At 50.4% G+C, this 19,828-nt stretch overlaps 3 protein-coding genes across 8 annotated transcripts in view; 2 read left to right on the top strand and 1 right to left on the bottom strand.

Annotated features, from left to right (window-relative positions):
* NDRG4 (NDRG family member 4) overlaps positions 1–9,639 on the top strand; it is a 39,806-nt gene extending 30,167 nt beyond the window's left edge. For 3 of the 5 annotated variants that reach the window (XM_041767916.1, XM_041767913.1, XM_041767911.1), the window contains 14 exons: positions 214–319; positions 543–663; positions 755–817; positions 967–1,027; positions 2,111–2,197; positions 2,277–2,333; positions 2,683–2,786; positions 3,651–3,707; positions 3,785–3,836; positions 4,783–4,830; positions 5,008–5,043; positions 5,154–5,205; positions 6,674–6,712; positions 7,534–9,639. In XM_041767916.1, the coding sequence (XP_041623850.1) occupies positions 214–319; positions 543–663; positions 755–817; positions 967–1,027; positions 2,111–2,197; positions 2,277–2,333; positions 2,683–2,786; positions 3,651–3,707; positions 3,785–3,836; positions 4,783–4,830; positions 5,008–5,043; positions 5,154–5,205; positions 6,674–6,712; positions 7,534–7,688 (1,038 nt within the window). In that variant the 3' untranslated portion in view covers positions 7,689–9,639. The remainder of the gene's footprint in view (positions 1–213; positions 320–542; positions 664–754; positions 818–966; positions 1,028–2,110; positions 2,198–2,276; positions 2,334–2,682; positions 2,787–3,650; positions 3,708–3,784; positions 3,837–4,782; positions 4,831–5,007; positions 5,044–5,153; positions 5,206–6,673; positions 6,713–7,533) is intronic. The other 2 variants (XM_041767914.1, XM_041767912.1) reach the window with 1 other exon arrangement.
* Positions 9,640–10,690: 1,051 nt separating this feature from the next.
* SETD6 (SET domain containing 6, protein lysine methyltransferase) lies at positions 10,691–14,885 on the top strand. Of its 2 annotated transcripts, none has more exons than XM_041767917.1 (9): positions 10,691–10,813; positions 10,935–11,111; positions 11,200–11,344; positions 11,424–11,565; positions 11,697–11,891; positions 12,009–12,129; positions 13,462–13,642; positions 13,811–13,953; positions 14,128–14,885. In XM_041767917.1, exons 1-9 carry the CDS (start codon positions 10,787–10,789, stop codon positions 14,431–14,433), a joined length of 1,437 nt encoding a protein of 478 aa, XP_041623851.1. In that variant the 5' UTR covers positions 10,691–10,786; the 3' UTR covers positions 14,434–14,885. The 2 variants fall into 2 exon arrangements, with proteins under 2 accessions (XP_041623851.1, XP_041623852.1); XM_041767918.1 differs by having other exon boundaries at positions 10,703–10,813; positions 11,016–11,111.
* A 374-nt stretch (positions 14,886–15,259) lies between these two features.
* Positions 15,260–19,828, bottom strand: part of CNOT1 (CCR4-NOT transcription complex subunit 1) — a 66,406-nt gene continuing 61,837 nt past the window's right edge. Inside the window, exons 46-48 of the mRNA XM_041767505.1 lie at positions 18,153–18,285; positions 16,526–16,660; positions 15,260–16,338 (exon numbers count right to left, since the gene is read on the bottom strand). Coding sequence (XP_041623439.1) covers positions 16,260–16,338; positions 16,526–16,660; positions 18,153–18,285 — 347 coding nt within the window. The 3' untranslated portion in view covers positions 15,260–16,259. The remainder of the gene's footprint in view (positions 16,339–16,525; positions 16,661–18,152; positions 18,286–19,828) is intronic.

The raw sequence follows: 19,828 nt of genomic DNA, 5'->3' as shown, positions 1-19,828 counted from the left end.
AGGGCCTGGTCAGCAGAGGGTCCCTGAGCTGGACACCTCTAGGCAGGGGTGCACCATCTGGTCCGCCCTCCCTGGGGATTGCTCGGGGGTGACGAGAAGGAGATGCCTTCCTGTTGGCAGGTGGGAGCCCCAGCACAGGCCCCACCACCCCTGGGCTACCCCATGGCCAGGAGGGAGAGCTGCCCAGAGTGTCCAGTGCTGTTTCCCTTCCAGGAACATGACATCGAGACACCGTACGGCCTGCTGCATGTGGTGATCCGGGGCTCCCCCAAAGGGAACCGCCCAGCCATCCTCACCTACCATGACGTGGGCCTCAATCGTAAGTTCACCCCAGCCTCATCCCGCCTTCCTCTGCCTCCCCACCTTCCCCACAGGGGCCCGCAGATCCCCATTTGCACTGAGTTCTGTGACCTTAGCTATTTGGGCCTTTGGTGTCCCTGCTGGCCCATAACACTGATCACCTCCACCTTGCCCCTCCTCTCAGGCCTGTGGCCCCCCCCCACCCTTTTGCTGAGCCCCCGCTGAGAAGTGTGTCTTTGCAGACAAGCTGTGCTTCAATACCTTCTTCAACTTCGAGGACATGCAGGAGATCACCAAGCACTTTGTGGTGTGCCACGTGGATGCCCCTGGTCAGCAGGTGGGGGCGTCACAGTTTCCCCAGGGGTAGGTACCTGGGAGTACCCCCTCCCAACTCCCCCCTGCAGCTCTGTGCCCCCATCTGCACCTGTACCCTGACTTCCTCCTCTGCTTGCAGGTACCAGTTCCCCTCCATGGAGCAGCTGGCTGCCATGCTCCCCAGTGTGGTGCAGCACTTTGGGTGAGAAACCCCCTCCCCAGACTCTATCCCTGTGCTGGGGGTCAGAGGAGGGTGCCTCCTGCCACTGCAGGGCCACTAGGCTCCAGCTGACAGCAATCCTGGGAAGTGGCTCCCCTAGCCCTCAAGTGACCAGCCATGCTTTCCACCAGGTTCAAGTACGTGATTGGCATCGGAGTGGGAGCTGGGGCCTATGTGCTGGCCAAGTTTGCGGTGAGTCTCCCAACTCCCACCCCACCCCCACACCCATCCAGGGGCTGGCTCCCTCTCCCTTCAACCCTTCAACCACAGGAACATTTGCTCTTTCTTCCTGCTCCTTCCCCTCCCCCTACTTCCTCATTACTTAGAAAAGCTCCTTTTTCCCCCTGTTTTTCATCCTAGGAAATTAGACAAAAAGGAGGTATTTTTTAATACATTTCCTCCAAAGACTATAAATTATAATGTGTTTAACCACTAGCCAGAGAATTTTCTGTTATCCACAAACTACACAAAGAATTGCTTTAGCCTCTAAGGGAGGGTTATCCTAATCATTTGTGCACTGATTCGGGTAATATTTAAACATGAGTCATCTCTTAACCAAAAATTACGCTCACGTTAAAGTTTGGAAGGTTTAAAGAAAGTTGCATTTCAGAAACATCATGTTGGGCAGGAGCCCACAAGCTTCTCATCTCTGAAAACAAAAGCTTAATGTTCAGGATTTAAAATGTTTTTTTCCAAAGAAAAGAGCAAGAATTTTGAATCCCATTTTCAGCACTTCACCAACTTGTTAACTGTCAGCCATCCCCTGTCACCCGAGATGAACCCCACAGGATAACAGTGTCATACATATGTGATCATTCTCCCCTGAAGAAATCATTCCGATTTCTTTTACAATCAAACACAACGCAGGCTTTGGAAAGGTCACTTTGTTACTTCACTACAACTTCTTTTTCTATGAAAGCAAAGAAACAAAATGCTTTATTGAAGATGTGTATTCCTCAGGCTTACAATAGCAGTATCCTCAAAGATCTGTTAAAAGGAGTGGAAATCAGTGTGATAGGCATGGGTTCAAAGTTGATCAAAGAATTTGGAAAGCTTCCAGGTGGGGAGGAGGACAAACAGGGGCAGCTGGAGGGGGTTCCCAGGAAGGTTCCAGCTGTATGACCCACTGGCATCTTGAAGTCCTTCCAGGACTGGGCCCCTCCTGCCCCTGTGAGATAGGCAGGCCCAGCACTTCCTTACAGCCTTCTGGGTGGGAAGACTGGGGCTCCCTATGCATTATTCCGCTTCCCAAGCCCTATCTCCCTCTCACGGCAGCTCATCTTTCCCGACCTGGTGGAGGGGCTGGTGCTGATGAACATTGACCCCAACGGCAAAGGCTGGATTGACTGGGCGGCCACCAAGGTGAGCATGGGACACTTAGATGCGGTAGGGGGCAGGGGTAGGGGGCCCCGCTCACACTGGTCTCCATCCCGGCCCACAGCTCTCTGGCCTGACCAGCACTTTACCTGATACGGTGCTAACCCACCTCTTCAGCCAGGTAAGGGGGTGGGTGGTGGCTGGACTGGTGGTCTTGGGAGCCTCTTGCCCACTCTCAGGGGTGCCCAAGGCTTCTAGTCCCCCTCCCAGCCGGGCAGCAGGAGGGGGTCTGGGTTGTGACCTCTGCCCTGTCTCACTCTACTCCTCTGAGACAGATGTGGGGGGCCCTACTCCCACCCCTGGCTAGAGCCCTCCCCTCACTTCATGGGGCCCCACCCCCAACACCCTCATGATTGCTGGGAAGGGGACAGGGGCTGCTCTGGCTGCCCCTCCTGCATGACCCCTCTGAGACCACGTGGCTTCCTGTCTACTGCACATCTTCCCCTCCTTGATCCCCCGGGGGGCCCCAGGAGGAGCTGGTGAGCAACACAGAGCTGGTGCAGAGCTACCGGCAGCAAATTGGGAACGTGGTGAACCAGGCCAACCTGCAGCTCTTCTGGAACATGTACAACAGGTATTGGCGATGGGGGTGGGTGGGGGTGGAGCTCAGCTCTGCAGCACCAGGCCACACAGTGCTCACTCTGTTGGGGTCCCCTCCGTACAACAATCATAGGAGGCCAGCAGGGGACATGCTCTCCCCAGTTTGTGGATGAGCAGCTTGCTGTATCTCTGACAAGAGTCACTTCTTGCTCAGGGTCACCCTCCCTTGAAGGGCAGAGGGGAAGCAGGGCTGCAGGCTCTGGTTCTTGGTTCTGGTTCTTGGTTCTCTTCCACGCCTTCTGCGTTGGGGCACTGCTGTCCAGCTAGGAGCCATGGGGGGTGTGGGCAACATCACTGACCCCCACAGCCTGAGCTCAGGCCTGACATCGGAAGATGGGGAGGAGGTTGGATGAAGTCCATGGTTTTCAAGCTGTGCTCCTTGGAGCCCACTGGCTTTCCCTCCTCTCTCTCTCCTCCCAATATTTATTAAGCACCTGCTATGTGCATGGTGCTGGGGATATAATGAAGAATGAGAATCAGGCCCTGCCTCCTGCTGTGACCCTGGAAGTCCACGCACAGGTGGCATTGTATGTTAGAACTGTGCTTCAAGGGGGAGAGAGACCCAAATTCGAGGGCCCCCTGGCATGAATTGGGGTGGTCTGAGAAGTTCCACCTGAGGGGAGACCTGAAGACCCCCCCTATTTGTGAAGAGCATGACCCTGTCTCCCTGTTTACCAGCTGGGATCTGTGAGGCCTTTTCCGTAGCGGAGACAATTCAGTAACCTTAAGCCCCAACTCTGGGCCCAGCCTGGGATGTTGGGCCATACTGGTGCTGTGGGAGGATGGGCTATGGCCCCGGGGCACACAGCCCACCCTCCACCTCTGCCTCTCCCTGCAGCCGCAGAGACCTGGACATTAACAGGCCTGGAACAGTGCCCAATGCCAAGACGCTCCGGTGAGTGCCCCTCACCCCCCGGCTTGCCCCTGCCCCCCATGCCCAGTCCAGACAGCTCTTTTCCTCTGTGTCTACAGCTGCCCCGTGATGCTGGTGGTGGGGGATAACGCACCTGCTGAAGATGGGGTGGTGAGTCTGGGGCCACCCTGAGTAGGGGGTGGGAAGTGGGAGGGAAGGGACCACTGGCTTCTGGCCAGCGGCGCAGGCCCTGGATGCCGGACTTAACGGCTCTCAGAGCCAAGCATCTCCACCTGGCACAGCCCCACCCTTCCAGTGAGGGAGGCATGGAACCCTGAGGGAGCTGGGGCCAGACCACCTGCCTGCCAGTCAACCCCTCCACCCCTCCCTTCCAGCAGTGCTGTCCCACCTTGACCTCGCCCACTCCAGGCCCAGACACAGAGCTCTCCTCTCTACAGCTTGCTCCGTTCACTGTGAAATAACTCCTGAGCATTTGCATCCTTTGACTACCACTTGCACCCACTGCATTTGGGGATTGTAACCTTTCCCACTGGAACTTTGGAGGCAGGCGGCCAGGGGTTTCATGTCCCCCTTAGCACAGAGGGTCCAGGAGTCCCCAGGGCAGTCCCCAGTGTGTACGGAAACTAGTATGCCTTCCCTATGTCTGAGGGCTTGGGAATGGGGTGTGGGCTGCGCTGTCCAGGCGCAGGCCTCAGCCTCCTGCCGATGCTTGGCCCTCCCGCACCTCACCGCCTGACCCCTGTGATCCCTGGGTCTTCCTCAGCCACTCCCACCAAGGGGGCCCCTGGCTCCCCATGAGGAGCTGGCCCAGCCCCTGCCCCAGGCCTCCCCTGCCAGCAGCCATGGGTGGGAGTCCAGGGGTCTCAGGGCCCTTGGGGGCTGCTCCCTTACCTGCAGAGGCTTGGACTTTGGGAAGGCAGCCTGGTGAGGGGCAGCCTCAGCCAGGGCTGTGTTGCCACCTGTGTCTGCCCCCTGCACGCTGTCCCTCCCCAGTACAGCCTCCAGCTCTGGCAACAGACCCTGCCTTAGTGACTGGGGTGGGGGGCTCCCTGGATACAGGACTGGGGCTGCCTTACTGTGTTGACCTTATCCCTAGGTGGAGTGCAACTCCAAACTGGACCCAACCACCACGACCTTCCTGAAGGTGAGGCCTTCCTCCCCTTCCTCCACTTCCTCCCCAGCCAAGGGCCCAGCCTCAGGGAGGGGCCTGCCTGGGGTCCTAGGGCAGGCAGGAGGGAGCAGGACAGTGTGTCTGCTCAGGGTGGCCTGGGCAAGGTGTGGGGGGACCCCTGCCCAGCTTACCCCCCTCTTTTCCCTGCAGATGGCAGATTCCGGGGGGCTCCCCCAGGTCACACAGGTGAGACTCTTGGCCCTCCCTCCCTCATCTTAGCCCAGGTGGGAGGAGCCTCCCCTCCCCCCAATCCCAGGCAGCCAATCAAAGCATGTGACTGTCCCTCTGTCCTGCAGCCAGGGAAGCTGACTGAGGCCTTCAAATACTTCCTGCAAGGCATGGGCTACAGTAAGTTAACTTCCCCCTGCCCCTGCCCTGGGGACTGGTGGGCAGGGGGCAGAGTGGGACTGGCACCAGCAGCAGCAGGTGACACCAAGCAGCCTGGGGGCATATGAGATCTGTGTCAGCAGGGCCCAGACGCTGTGCCACTCACCACATGCTCCCCACTATGACTGGAGACTCTCTAGGGCACCTCCACCTGAGTTGTGAGTAAATGATCCCAGGCTGTGTCTGGCTCTCCCATGACCTTGGGGAGGCTGTGGGACATGTTCTCATGGCAATGTTGAAATGGTAGGCTCTTTTTCCAGGCCTGGGGGACCAGAGCCTGGGGTGGGGGCCTGCCCAGAAAGGCTACCTAAAGGTGAGTCATACACACCACCCACTCCCCTGCCAGACCTACAGCACCTGAGAAGGGCTTTTGTCACAAGTGGTGGATGGTCCCAGGGGCAGCAGAGTGGTCTTGAAGTCTGGGGCCTGACAAAGGCGCGTGGCGCCATCTGGGTGTTAGGAGAGAGCCGAAGGCAGCTGAGCCTGGGGGTAGCATATGTGAAGACCCCAAAATGATAGGGGCTGTGGGGTGGCAATGCCCACCCTCCTCCCCTCTCCAAACCACCTCTTGTGCAGGGATGAGCCGCCCAGATTGCTCAAGAGCACCTCCAAAACCCACGCACACATACACACATGCACACAAGCACACTCATACCTTATCAACTTGATTCCTCCCCTTTCCAGCACATACCTGGCCCTCCTGCTGGAAGCAGAACTCCCCTACCTGAATGTCTCTCCACCCAGACCTCAGTCCCTGGAGCTTGTGCCTCCTTGGAAGGCCTGCAGGGGAAGGCTGGGGGCCCAGCCAGGAGAGGCGCCCCCTCTCTGTGGAAAAGTGGGGCAGAGAGAGGCCGAAACTAGCTGTGGGACACAGTGGGAACTCAGAGGTTGGGCCTGAGCCCAGGGGGCTCCCAGTGAACACCTGTGAGATGAGGAGATGAGCAATGCTTGTTGGGCTGGGACATATGCTCAGGGCCCTGGGAGAAATACCACCAGGCAGCCCAAGAGGTGGGCAGGATTTAGGAGCTGGTGCAGGCCTCCCCCATTCTGTACCTGGGGAGACTGAGATCCAGAAGGGTGCAGGTGCTGGCACTCAGATATGGGCCCCAGAAAGCCCTGTCAACACAAGGCCCTCAGCGCTGCAGCCCAGGCTGGAGAAGAGAGGGCAAGAGGATTGCCCCCACTGTGGTGTCAGGGTTCCCTCCGGGGCTGCTACTTTGGTGGGTGGGCAGGGGTGGGCTTCCTGAGGCTCTGGGCCTGCCCTAGCCCACTCTGTGCCTGCTGTCTTGTCGTCTTCTCTCTCCGACCCATTGCAACACCCCGGCCTTGCCGGATCACACTCTTCACCCGGATCACACTCTTCACCCGTGTTCTGTGTCTCCCCCCGCCCCACCCCGCCCCGCCCCTCTGGCTCTGTCTTCTCTCTTAGTTGCATACTTGAAGGACCGAAGGCTGAGTGGAGGAGCAGGTAGCCCTGTGGCCCCTCCCCTGATGCATGGACCCCCGCCCCAGTCCCCCCTGCTCCTGCCTCTGTGTGGTGCTGCAGCCGGGCCTCATCTTGCTGTGGTTGGGAACTCTCTTATGTCCTGCTCGCCTCCAAAGCCCAAGAGCGTCCTGCTTTTTCACTGATCCTGGGCCAAGTGGGCTGCATCCCACATGAGGCTTCTAGATTGGGTGGGGTTTAGAGCAGTCTGGTTTCTGGGTTGCCATGGGCCACGTGGCTTCCACAGCTCAGGCTGTTGGAACCAGAGCCTCTCAGAGGTACTGCCCGGGCCTGGCCACAGGGGCAAGGGTGCCCAGCCATGCCTGAGCCGAATGGGTGGCCAGTTGAGTCCAGGAAGGTGGAGCTTGCCCACCTGAGCTTGCTCTCAGGAGTCTTGTCAAAGTCCAAATAAGGACAGAAACTAGACTTATGGCAGTTTGTGGCCACCACACCTTGTCCTCCTTTACAGAAGTAGTCCTGCTCCCCTATCCCATCATCCTCTTAATGGAGGTATTGTTGGAAATAACGTCCCATCCCAGCAGCAGCTCAGGGGTACCCAGTCGGACCACCCTGTTCTGGCCAGAGCTCTGGCCAGTTGTCACCCCCCACCTCTTTGGCTCACTGTTGCTGATGCTGCATGCCTCTGGCTTAACAAAGTAGGTGCCAGAGCCGTGGCTTGAAATGGGCCTCTGTGCCGTTGGAAGAACGGGTCTTGCTGGCCGCTTTGCTTGCGTCAGTCCTTTTCCTGCCTGCTGGCACTCAGCCCTGCCTGCCAGTCCTCATGCCTATCCCTTCTCTATCCACAGTGCCCTCGGCTAGCATGACCCGCCTCGCCCGCTCCCGGACCGCGTCACTCACCAGTGCCAGTTCGGTGGATGGCAGCCGCCCGCAGGCCTGCACCCACTCAGAAAGCAGCGAGGGCCTGGGCCAGGTCAATCACACCATGGAGGTGTCCTGTTGAAGCCCCTGGCCCAGCAGAGCCACCCAGCTGCCCCCCACTCCCTCATCCCCTGCATCAATGTCCCATTGCCATCCTTGCACCGGCTCATTTCCCTTTTAGTTTATTTTTGTGAAGGCCAAGGGGAGGAAATGGGTTTACTTCTTTTTTTGTTAAAAAGATGAGGGGATTCATCCTAGATGCTGCAGAACAATGTCCAGATGGTTTGAGAGGCTCCTCCCCCCACCCCAGCTCACCTTGTTAACTTGGCTGACTTAGATTCCCTCTTCCAATTCCCCACAGTCAGGGCGGGGTACAGGGAGGAAGGGGATTTGCTAAGGAGAGAGCTGGAGTCCTTCTCTGGGCAGGATCCAGGATATCCTAGGTGGAAGAAAGCATGGGATGACCCCCTTGGGCAGACAGGTTTGAAGATGGGGTGGGGTTTTGAAGTGGTGTGCTGGGACAGCAGGAGCACAGGGTCCAGCTCAGGTACTGAGGTGACAACCAGGAGACAACACTGGGGAGCAGTGGGAGGCAGGCACCCTGCAGTTCTGCAGGCCCCTTTCTCCCCATCTCCCCACCAAGCACATCTGTTTGTCTTTTTGCACATATGACAATCATCTGAACCATAGCCACAAGGGGGTGCTCCTACCAGGCAGCAGTTTTCCTGGTGCTCTCTTGGCTGGCCTGGTGATGTGGGCCGGGCAGGCAGGGACTAACAGAGTTTCTCTGCCCAAGGAAGACAGAACACAGAGAACCATAAAGGCAGGAACCCCACAGACTGTCTCAGCCCATACACTACACCACCTCCTGGCCTTGTCCGATGTCTGTACCAAGGCCTTGAGGTAGAAAGTTACCTGATCCTCTGTTTCCATTGGGACTGGATTTGGGGGCTGAGCTTAAATGCTGGGAGAGCCCATCGGAGTTGGGCAGACCCAACCACTTCATGGTGCCTGCCTTGGGGAAGCAGTATGTGGCCAGAGGCCATGGTGGCTGATTCCCAATTCCATAGAGGACAACCTAATCAACAGCAGCGTGTCCAAGGCCACTGGAAACATGGCGGTGTTAGAGTTCTGGTCAAGCTATGCCAATATTTTCTGTGGGTATCACTAAGAAAGGAAGTTTACTTGGAGAGAACTGGTCTAAGGCAGACTTCTGCAGGCCCACATCACCGTCTCAGGACTGTCAGAGTGGCAGGACCCCCAGACCCCTTGCTGGGTCCTGGGGTGGGAGGTGAAGGTTCCTAAAGTGAACAAGGGCCAGGCAGAGGAGAAAGGCTCTCCACACACCCTGGTCCCCTCCCCGTTCACGTGAAGCCTAGGACTGTGCCATACACATCCTACCCGCCCACACAGGGAGAATCTCCCAATCTGAAAACTGGAGCTACCGGTCTCAGAGACTCAATTGCACAAAACGAAACGAGTAAAAGGGGAGAGAGAGCAGTGAAAACTGCAGGGCTGTGGAGGGGACAGTTGTGTGTGGGGTGCTCTGAGGCTGAGCGGACACCTGCATCCACCTTTCCTTTGCACATATCACACCCTTCTAGAATCTTAAGCCATTACTAGACTGCTCTAGAGCCTGGTGGAGTGTTAGTCTGTGCCCAGTTCTATTCATTCACGTGCTTCCTTTGAATATCAAATGTGACTGTTTGAAAAGCTGGTAGAATTAATCCCTCTTTACTGTAGATAGTGCTGCAGACCTTGGATTTTTTTTTTCTGTGTTCTTTCAGATGAGATATCTATAAATATCTATACATTATATATATATATATATGTGTGTGTGTGTGTGTATATTGGGTCTTCCTGCGTGTGGTTTTCCATCAGAGGTGGTCTCTTTGGTCAAGTGAACTTCTACTGGAGTTTATTATTTTCCTCTCTGTATAAAGTGAAGAACCTAACTTTGTGTATTCTGGTGGCTGATGTCATGAAACTTTGAGATGACAAAATGTAAAACAAATAAAAACCCTTGTCAAATAGAAAGAGTTAATTAACTGTTGACAAACTAATAAGTGAAGAATTCAAGTATAGTGCCGCCAGGCCCGTTACAGGAAGCTTTTGAGATGGCAGCATTGAGGTCCTTCCTGGGTTTAGGTGGGACTGAGTATGCAGTTCCCATTGCTGTTTCTACTTCTAGTTCTATTTAAAAACTCTACTCCTGGGGACCTGAACTCAGGACCACTCAGAGATCAAGAATCACATGCTCTACCAACTGAACCAGCCAGGTCCCCCACTTATTTACAGTTCTTATCACATTATCTTACCAATCCTTATGTGGGTTTTTTTGGTTGGTTTTTTTTTTTTTTTTTTTTTTTAAATTAGGAAGAGCAGCGAAGAGGGGGAAGTAAAAGGAGAAACAGATTCCCTGCTAAACCGCAGCCCGGTGCTGCGGGATCCCAGGACCCCAAGATCATGAGTGGCAGATGCTTCACTGAGCACCACCCAGGTGCCCACCCATCCTTACGTTAATTCCACATGGTATATAATCTGTTTCACAGCTGAGGAAACAGAGCCTCAAGATAAAGAATTTGCCATCTTATTAGGCTTCTTATTAAGCCAAGCTGGGAGCTGGCTTTTACATTGTGTGACTGCAAAACCCTCTATATTCGCTGCTTCATTTTCTTAACAGTATTCTACTTTCCTGTGTTTAACCACCATTTCTGATTCATTCACTCATTTACTCAATAGATACTACGTACCTGCTATGTGTCAACTAATAAAGCACGTAAATAAAAAAACCCCATGTATACGATGAAAACCAGAGGCTTATACTAGCAAGTGCGGCGGAGGGGCTCTTCCCGTGCCCCTCGGAAACACACACGCACGCGCACACACAACCGGCTCTTACGGAGCAAATGAAACGGGTTCGATGAGTTGAGTGGCCGGGACTCGAGATCAGGAAGGCAGACTGAGGACTCGTGCCCGGCTCAGACCCTCGCTCGATGCGGGTCCTCCGGAGGGACCCGACCGCCCTCCACCCCGCGGCCCGGGCGAGCGTCACGTGGCCTGCGTCCCCGCCCCCGCCCCCGCCAGGCCCTTCCCCAGACGCCGGAAGTGCGCGCGCGCGGGGCTCCAGGGCCGCGGGGCTCCGGGGCCGCGGGGCCGCGGGGCGGCGGGGCCGGGACCATGGCGACCCAGGCTAAGCGCCGGCGGGTAAGTCGCAGGGTCCTCCCCGCCGCGCCTCGTCCCTACCCTGCCCGCAGCGCGGCCCCCCGCCCCCTCCCTCCGCTCGCGCAGGCCCCTGCCCTCTCACCGCGCCCCTTCCCCCACCCAGAGCACTTCCTCCACGCGCGCCTCGGCCTCCTCCGGGGCGGGCCCCGGGGCGGGCCGTCTCCGCGGCGCTCGCTCGTTTCAGGTGGCGGGGCCCGTGCGCGGTAGCGACCCGGACCTGGACCCGGTGGCCGGCTTCCTGAGCTGGTGCCGGCAGGTGGGGCTGGAGCTGAGTCCCAAGGTGAGGCGGCGGGGGCCGGGGCGGGGGCGCGGGCGGGCGGGCGCGGCGGGGGCGCAGGCCAGCTCGGACCGGCCGCTCCCCCGTTCAGGTGACGGTGAGCCGGCAGGGCACGGTGGCCGGCTACGGTATGGTGGCCCGGGAGAGCGTGCAGCCCGGGGAGCTGCTGTTCGCCGTGCCGCGGGCCGCGCTCCTGTCGCAGCACACCTGCTCCATAGGCGGCCTGCTGGAGCGAGGTGGGTGCGCCTGCGGGAGCGGGACGGGGAGGCGGGCCGCGGGGTGGCGCCCGGGCTCTCATCTCCCTGTCTCCCTCAGAGCGAGGCGCGCTGCAGAGCCAGTCGGGCTGGGTGCCGCTGCTGTTGGCGCTGCTGCATGAGCTGCAGACCCCAGCCTCGCTCTGGAGCCCCTACTTTGCGCTCTGGCCGGAGTTGGGCCGCTTGGAACACCCCATGTTCTGGTGAGAGCCTCAGTAGGGCTGGGGAGCACCAGCACCATAGCCTAGCTCAAACAGCCCTGGCCCGGAGACAGGGCTCCCAAGCGCTAGTCTCGGTGGGATGTGTGAAGGGAACCCGGTGGGGTCTCCTGCAGGCCCGAGGAGGAGCGCCGGCAACTGCTGCAGGGCACGGGCGTACCGGAGGCCGTGGAGAAGGACTTGGCCAACATCCGCAGTGAATACTATTCCATCGTGTTGCCCTTCATGGAAGCCCACCCGGATCTTTTCAGCCCCAGGGTTCGCTCCCTGGATCTCTACCGCCAGCTTGTGGCTCTTGTGATGGCCTACAGGTCAGTGAGCAGAACGAAGGACTTTTTTGCTTTAGAATTCTATTGAGGGATGAGAGGGGAAAGAACACTGAACCACACCCCAGTCTCTGGGCTTTAGCAAAGTTCTCTTTGTGGCAGCTTTCAGGAACCACTGGAGGAAGAGGACGATGAAAAGGAGCCAAACTCCCCTTTGATGGTGCCTGCTGCAGACATACTAAACCACTTAGCCAATCATAATGCCAATCTAGAATACTCTCCGGTGAGTGGATCCCTCTTAGTTATTCCTTTAAAAAAAAGAAATTATTCATGAGAGGCAGAGGCAGGCTCCCCATGGGGAGCCCAATGCTGGACTGGATCCCAGGACCCTGGGACCACAACGTGAGCCAAAGACACTCAACCATTGAGCCACCCAGGTGCTGTTGTTATTATTGCACGGATGATCAGGCATTTGATTCAAACCAGTGCTTGTCATTTATGCTGGTGGGACAGTTGGGCTAAGTGGGCTCCATTCTTGGCATGGTAAAAATGCATAGGTGAAATTAGCTTTTTTTTAATGTATCTTCAGTTTGTGTATTCCAGTCAAATAGTTTGAACACAAAACCTCAGCCCACAAAGTTTTGGTTAAGTCTCTGCTAAGCTACTGCAATGATTTTTTTGGTGCTGAAGGTTGGCTCCTCTAAGCAGTCAGTACCAGTGAGCCAAGGCAGTGTTGGAACCCTCCTGACAGCAGCCTGGAACAGCTATACAGTCATTACTTTTGGGGAGGGGGGAGAAAAGGGCATGGCCATAGGTCAGATCTAAGATGATACCAGGGTTATGTATCAATTCCATTTGCTTTGTGGAAAGTTGCAAGAAAAGATCCAAGTTCTTGCAATTAGGGAATGGCTGTTTTTTTTAATCCTAGCCTCTGTCTGCCATTCCTACTTTGATCTGAGTTTAACTGTTCATTTTTAAAAGCTAGTAGCTTTAAATTCTGAAGATGACTAAGGAGAGAGACTTACCTAATCAAGTAATGGGGCTAAACTTGACCTTTCTAAATCACACCTCTTTCATCCTATTGTACAGGCATGCCTCACTTTATTATACTTCAGATATTGATTGTGCTTTTTACAAATTGAAGGTTTGTGTCAATCCTGTGCTGAGCAAGTCTATCCGTGCCATTTTTGTAACACCACGTGCTTCACATCTGTTTTATTTTGGGAAGAATCACAGTACAAAATTTCTCATTACTGTATTTGTTTTGGTGATCTGATCAGTAATTACAACTCACAGAAAACTCAGATGGTTAGCACAGTTTAGCAATAAAGCTGTTTTCTACAATAAGATTTTTATACGCACTGGGATGTCAAAGTTCATTTCACTCGCATTTTAAAAAACTTGTTTTGTGGTGGTCTGGAGCTGAACCCTAAGTACAATTTCTGAGGTGTGCCTATACAGGATCATAATAGGAACTAAAAATAGAATGTTGGTAGGTATGTGATCAGTCCCATTGTTGAACTGTACCCACTGGGAGGCTTTTCCTAAGAGGGAATTAATCTTCATGGAGCTGCCCAAAGAAAGGCCAGGTCCCAGCTTCTCCCTTCCACCCTAGAATTGTCTTCGGATGGTGGCCACTAAGCCCATTCCTAAAGGCCATGAAATTTTCAACACTTACGGGCAGATGGCTAACTGGCAACTGATTCATATGTATGGTTTTGCTGAACCATATCCTGACAACATAGATGACACAGCTGACATTCAGATGGTGACAGTTCGTGAAGCAGCATTACAGGGTGAGTGTCTGATTGATCCAGTCTTGGGAGACTGGTGGGACAGGTCTCTATCCCCACCCCAGGTGCTCTTACATAGCAGCAGTTGCCCTGTTTTTTTGGAGACTGGGTCGTAGACTAAAAAGCAATGATGATTTTAGACGGAGACTTTCACACTATTATTATCTACAGGAACAAAAGTTGAAGCTGAAAGGCTCTTACTGTTGGAACGCTGGGATTTCTTATGCAAACTGGAGATGGTTGGGGAAGAGGGAGCCTTTGTGATTGGGCGTGAGGAGGTACTGACTGAAGAGGAATTGACCACCACACTCAAGGTAAAGGGCTGAGAATGGCTGAAATGTTTAGAGGTAGATAAAGCTAGATAAGAAAGGAAAGGTGGGATGGAGGGAGAAGACACTTATTAAGCTGCCAAAATAGGCTTCTCTAAATTCAGAAATTGACAAAGGGCAATCAAATTCCTAATCAAAAGGCCCAACAATTGCTTCTAGGTACTATGCATGTCTGCTGAGGAGTTCAGAGAGTTTAAAGACCAAGATGGATGGGGAGATAATAAAAGGGAAGAGGACAGCTTGACAATCAAAAATATCCCCAAACTTAAAGCATCATGGAGACAGCTTCTTCGGGACAGTGTTTTGTTGACCCTGCAAACCTATGCCACAGACTTAAAATCTGAACAAGATTTACTAAGTAACAAGGAGGTCTACACCAAACTCAGCTGGAGGGAACAGCAGGCCTTACAGGTTCGCTTTGGTCAGAAGATGATCCTAAACCAATTGTTGGAACTGACAAGTTAGCAGGTTCCCTGTTGCCTGAAGGAACATCCACGAGAAGAACTTTATTTGAAGCTAATATTCACTGATATTTGAAAAAAAGGAAATTTGCATCTTTTGCTTTGGTTTCCCTTTATTAAATACCAAAAGGAAAAGTAGCAAAGATAGTGTGCTAGGTAGGGTTAACTAAGAACTGTGTAAGAACCGGGCATAGCAGACTCGGGAATCGCTGCTGGTCACTAAGACCAATAAATTTTATAACTATTTTGTTCTTGGTTTGAACCAGAGTTAGCAGAAATGTGATAGTAATAAGGTCTTTAGTATAAACTAGCATTTAATAACATGGACTTTGAAAGTAGACCTGGGTCTGTTTTGAGCAAATTTTTCCCCGCAAGACCTTGTTTCCTCTTTAAGGGAAGAAACCCTAAGACACCAATGACATTCAAACCTCATTAAAATTTCTATTTAATCTTGAACCTTTTTGTCTTCTGTGGCCATGAAACTTGACAGTCATTAAAGGTAAGGTATATTTTAAGTGGCATAAATTTTAAATATTTTTTAAAAGGAAGAGGTATATATCAAAATACTATGAGGATAAAAGGGTAAGAAAAATAGTTTCTTAAATTGTTTAACCACAGAAACCTGCTCCAGTGATTTCCTACTGTTGTAACACTGTACAAAATTCACTTCCTTGCTTGTTTAAACAGCCAGATTAGTGGGAAAGATCTATCATTCAGTAAGAAGTGATGTTTTCCAGTGGCCCCAGGCTCTGAGAGACTGGGTTGTCCACTTCCTCCTCACCACCAGCACTGGCTGCTGCTACTGAGAAAGGCACAGTGGACGACTCACATGTGTGTCATGACTTTAATGTTTTGACTACAGTATGCATACACATACAAGAAAGGGAGCTAGAGCCCAGGAACTAGAAAGGCTACAAAATACAACACGTGGACCAATACATTTACAAAACATTCAAAATCCTTACAAAAGGGGCTGTATTGGTCCTTTTGACTTTTTTGTTGTTGTTCACCATAGCCTGTGTGGCTATTCACTGGGATAATAGGGAAGGGTAATTCATCCACTATTAGTTCCCTTTCCCACAATTTACAAGTATGAGAGAGCTAGGGGCACTTTTAGGCCTGGTCTGGTTTCCCTTTATAAAAAGAGGTGACTGCATCTCACAGGGCCTAAGGGGGTAGTTCTCCAGTAGAAATGAGAAAATGATGCTCTCCCAGTAGTCAGCTTTAGATTTGGGGAAGAGGCAAAACAAAAACCCATGGGATCTCAATTGTGAGCTCTTCCCATGTTCCCTAAGCATACCAAATAGTAGCACATACACATTTTTAACAACTTTGTGATTTTTCAGGGTCCCCTGTCCACGTTAAAAAAATAAGTTACACAATATTTAAACTGGCTTTTTTGCTATTCTTTGGGACACCAGGAATGTCAGAAGACATGGAGCTATGTTATGTCCCCGGACAAGTGCATGGCATCAACAGCCTTTTCAATTACAAGCTGGGCAGGTACCAGTTTATCTACTTGCCTTGGACACATTTTGCACAAACCCAAGAAGTTCCAGACAAAGGTTTTGTCTTTCATGTATTTACACAAGTTCAAAATGATATTCACAGCATCTTCCAAATTTTGGCCAAGAGTCAAAAAAATGCATTTAAACTTTGGAACGTGCCCACATAAACAGGAAGCTGACCCAAACAGTAATTGGGACAGGTACCCGAGAACCAAAGGGCTGGGAAAGTCAGGAAGAGCTGAAAGGATTCTTCAGCCGGTTTATAAACCTGGTGCAGTGGGACCTCCAGACTGACATGTTTACAGCAGAGATGCAGTTCCATCTAACTGGCACCTGTCCCTTCCATTACTTGCTGAGCCTGCTTCTGTCCCATGCAGCACTGTGCAACCGATTGGAATAACCTGAAGAACAGAGACAGTTAAAAGTTTGAGAAAAACTTCAGGCCAGCAATATCTTATATCACATTAGCTTTGACTATTATTACCTTCTTAATCACCCATCCTAAGCTAGAGCCATCATATGTTTCTCATTCTCAAACAAATTACTTTGTTTTTTTTTTTTTTTTCAAACAAATTACTTTGAACTCACTTTTCAATTTCTGGGGCACAGTGTACAAACTCATGGTTCCAGAACTTAAACGCTGGATTTTTAATCAGTTCAATGAAGGTAATAAGAAGACCCCAAGGATGTGGCCTATTTACAATCAACCGTTCCAAGAGAACCCTGAAGGGGAAAAAAAAGATTAGTTAATGCATATAGAAACCTACAAATTTATTTATTTTTTTTTTTAAAGATTTTATTTATTCATGACAGGCAGAGACATAGGCAGAGGGAGAAGCAGGCTTCATGCAGTGAGCCTGACGTGGGATTTGATCCTGGGTCTCCAGGATCATGCCCTGGGCTGAAGGCAGGCACTTAACCACTGAGCCACCCAGGAAACCGGAAACCTACCTAACCACACTTCTCCTTTACCTTTTTTCCTAACTTTTCTCTTTGATTACTAAACCACATGCAAAAGTTATTAGCTTTACAAAAGACAAATGGATTAATGTCTACATACAGCATGGTTACTGCAGATGGATTCTAGAATTAGAAATTCTGCCTCTTCCCATTAGTGAGCCTAGAAAACTAAGTTAAGGTAAAGGATAGTATTAGATTACATGGTTCACAGAAAGTAACTCAAAGAATGCACACAGTGAAAGAGGAAATGAATTCTACCACCAGTGGATGTGTAAATTGCTGTTTTTCTGAATGGTGGTCACTATTAGCTTACATCTTCCTATCTTTTGCCCTAACCAATTATACTTCTAAATTTACCATAAAAATACAAAAACAAAGATTTATGTACAAGAAGTTCACTATAGCTTTATAATCACAAATAGAACATTCTCATTTAATAATGAGACAACACAGACTATTGGGTAAAGGGACACATTTTTAAAGTCTGGCCCACTTTTTAAAATGTGTTATATATATCTCTATCACCTACTGTCCAATCTCCAATGCTATACACAGTCCAAGCAATCTGCAATAGATTCCTATAATTGAACAAACAAAAAAAACTATGATCTTGTTATTTCTCCTTCAAACCTCTCATCTTAGAGGATGAAGAAAAGCCCAAGCTCTTTAATGTGGCTTTTGGAACGCCTGGGTGGCTCAGCAGTTGAGCGCCTGCCTCCAGCTCAAGTCATGATCCTGGGGTCCAAGGATAGAGTCCCACACTGGGCTCCCCGCAGGAAGTGTGCTTCTCCCTCTGTCTATGCCTCCGCCTCTCTGCATCTCTCATGAATAAATAAATATTAAAAAAAAAAACAGAAACAAGAAACATGGCTTTTAATAGGCCTGTGCAGATTCAAGACTCTGGATAAGAATGCTGTCATTTAAAAAAAAAAAAAAAGTTTGTCATCACCACCTGAGACATTGTTGATTTACAATCAAAATGCTGGTAACAACCTTTCATTGAAAACCATTTATTTTAGTAATGATTAGAATCTATAATTCTCTGCTTGTGATTTTGTGTCCATCAGACTTAATTGCTAGGGCAGGAACCATGTCCATTTTATTCACAACTGTATCTCCTATTTAACACATGTAAAAGATGTCTTAAATGGACATGTAGAAGATACTCAATGAACACTGCACAGGAAAAAAAAAAAAAAGATTAATAAGAAAAGGGAAGAGGCATTACTTTGAATTATCAAAACTTCTCCCTTACCTTGTAATCTGTTCTTGAATAGCTTCAGTGTTGGCTTCTGCAAAAAGGTACAGCATGGTACAGCTGAAGTAGTGAGTGTGGCTATTTGGGTACCGCAGTTGATTTGCAATGGCATTCAGGAAGAGATACCGACCTAAAAATTCAGAAAACTTAGTTTATTGCAAACCTACTGTGAAAAGCCAATGTAAAAAAGATAAATCATTCTTAAATCATTCTAAGTGGCTAGGGTTTGATTTTCTGATACAGGCTTTCGTAGTATCCTTTCAACCAGTGGTACTTGGGGTCCCCAATGTTTCCATTTCTGGGGGGTTTATTTTGTATTTTCCACATTAATTTTTTTAATATTTAAAAACAGGTCCACTGCATATAAATATTTTCCAAAACAATGTAGGTAAGTATATTACTGTTTTACATTTCACAGGTTTCTTTAATGTCACTTAATAGGAGACAGCTAGATTCTTATTTCCGCCTCTGTGTTTCAATCTGTTCCAGTATTGTTTCATGTAGCTCTGGAAAACTCCACTGTATACTCATGACAACATGAGTGCAAACAAAACAATAAAACACAAATGTTGTCATTATTTTGAAAATAGTTTTGACCTTACAACTCTTCTAAAAGGTCAGAACACCCTCAAGGGTTTCCAGACCACATTTTAACAACTGCTAGTTTAGACTATAATGGAATAAGTATTAACTGGGTTTGGCTGTCTGCCTCTGCTTGATATTAGTCATGTGTGATATGGCTATATCCAGGCGAGCTTTAACACTAAGGGCTACCTTTTTAAAAATTTTTTGCTGGGCTCTGGATAATCAGGTATTCAATTTTGTTCAATCTTGATTTTTAAGCTATCTCAAATCCTTTCTACAAATAGACAAGCAAGTGTATGTATATCTCAAGATTAACCTCTCAAGAACTGATAGCAAAGTAGGCATCCATTCTAAACTATGCGTGTGTTAAGGGCACCTGCATAGCTCAGTGGGTTAAAGTGTTCAACTCGATCTCAGAGTCGAGTTCAAACACCACAACACCACATTGGGCTCAAGCCTACTTTAAAAAGTCTTTTGTTTTTTTTTTAAATAAAGTATATGTGTGGGCAGCCCCGGTGGCACAGCGGTTTAGCGCCGCCTGCAGCCCAGGGCGTGATCCTGGAGACCCTGGATCGAGTCCCACGTCAGGCTCTCTGCATAGAGCCTGCTTCTCCCTCTGCCTGTGTCTCTGCCTCTCTCTCTGTGTCTCTATGAATAAATAAAAAAAAATTTAAAAAAATAAAGTATATGTGTGTTCAAATAAGCAAGACTACGTACTTAGTACCTACTGAAGTCTCTGTAATAAGAATGAATCTAGAAGCTCAAAAAAAATGTGATTACACCATGCAAGATGCAACTTATGGGAAAAACTATACTGCCAACTTTCTGCAAAGCAGGTAGGGAAAGTCCCATGCATTAATTTGTATATACCTAATACTTAATACGTTGCCTAACAGACACTAATAAATGGGGGGAAAGGCAGACTAACAAAACAATGTAAAATGAGCTTATTTTTAAAGAGAGCCTAGTAAAAGGAATGCTGTTTATTTTCACACTTAAAAAACACTGTAATCATACACATTGAAGTATTAAGCGATGTGGTAAGGATTCTGGATATTTCTTTCCTTTACATTTTCTCAGTTTTCTGC

Source organism: Vulpes lagopus, chromosome 8, assembly GCF_018345385.1.
Source record: "Vulpes lagopus strain Blue_001 chromosome 8, ASM1834538v1, whole genome shotgun sequence".
NCBI lineage: Eukaryota > Metazoa > Chordata > Mammalia > Carnivora > Canidae > Vulpes > Vulpes lagopus.
This window is presented reverse-complemented; position numbering and strand designations above follow the sequence as displayed.

Coding starts and splice junctions, on each gene's coding strand:
- SETD6 (XM_041767917.1), top strand. CDS start 10,787: ATGGCGACCCAGGCTAAGCGCCGGCGG. Junction 11,112..11,199: donor GGCTGGAGCTGAGTCCCAAG/GTGAGGCGGCGG, acceptor TCCCCCGTTCAG/GTGACGGTGAGCCGGCAGGG. Junction 13,643..13,810: donor TCGTGAAGCAGCATTACAGG/GTGAGTGTCTGA, acceptor TATTATCTACAG/GAACAAAAGTTGAAGCTGAA.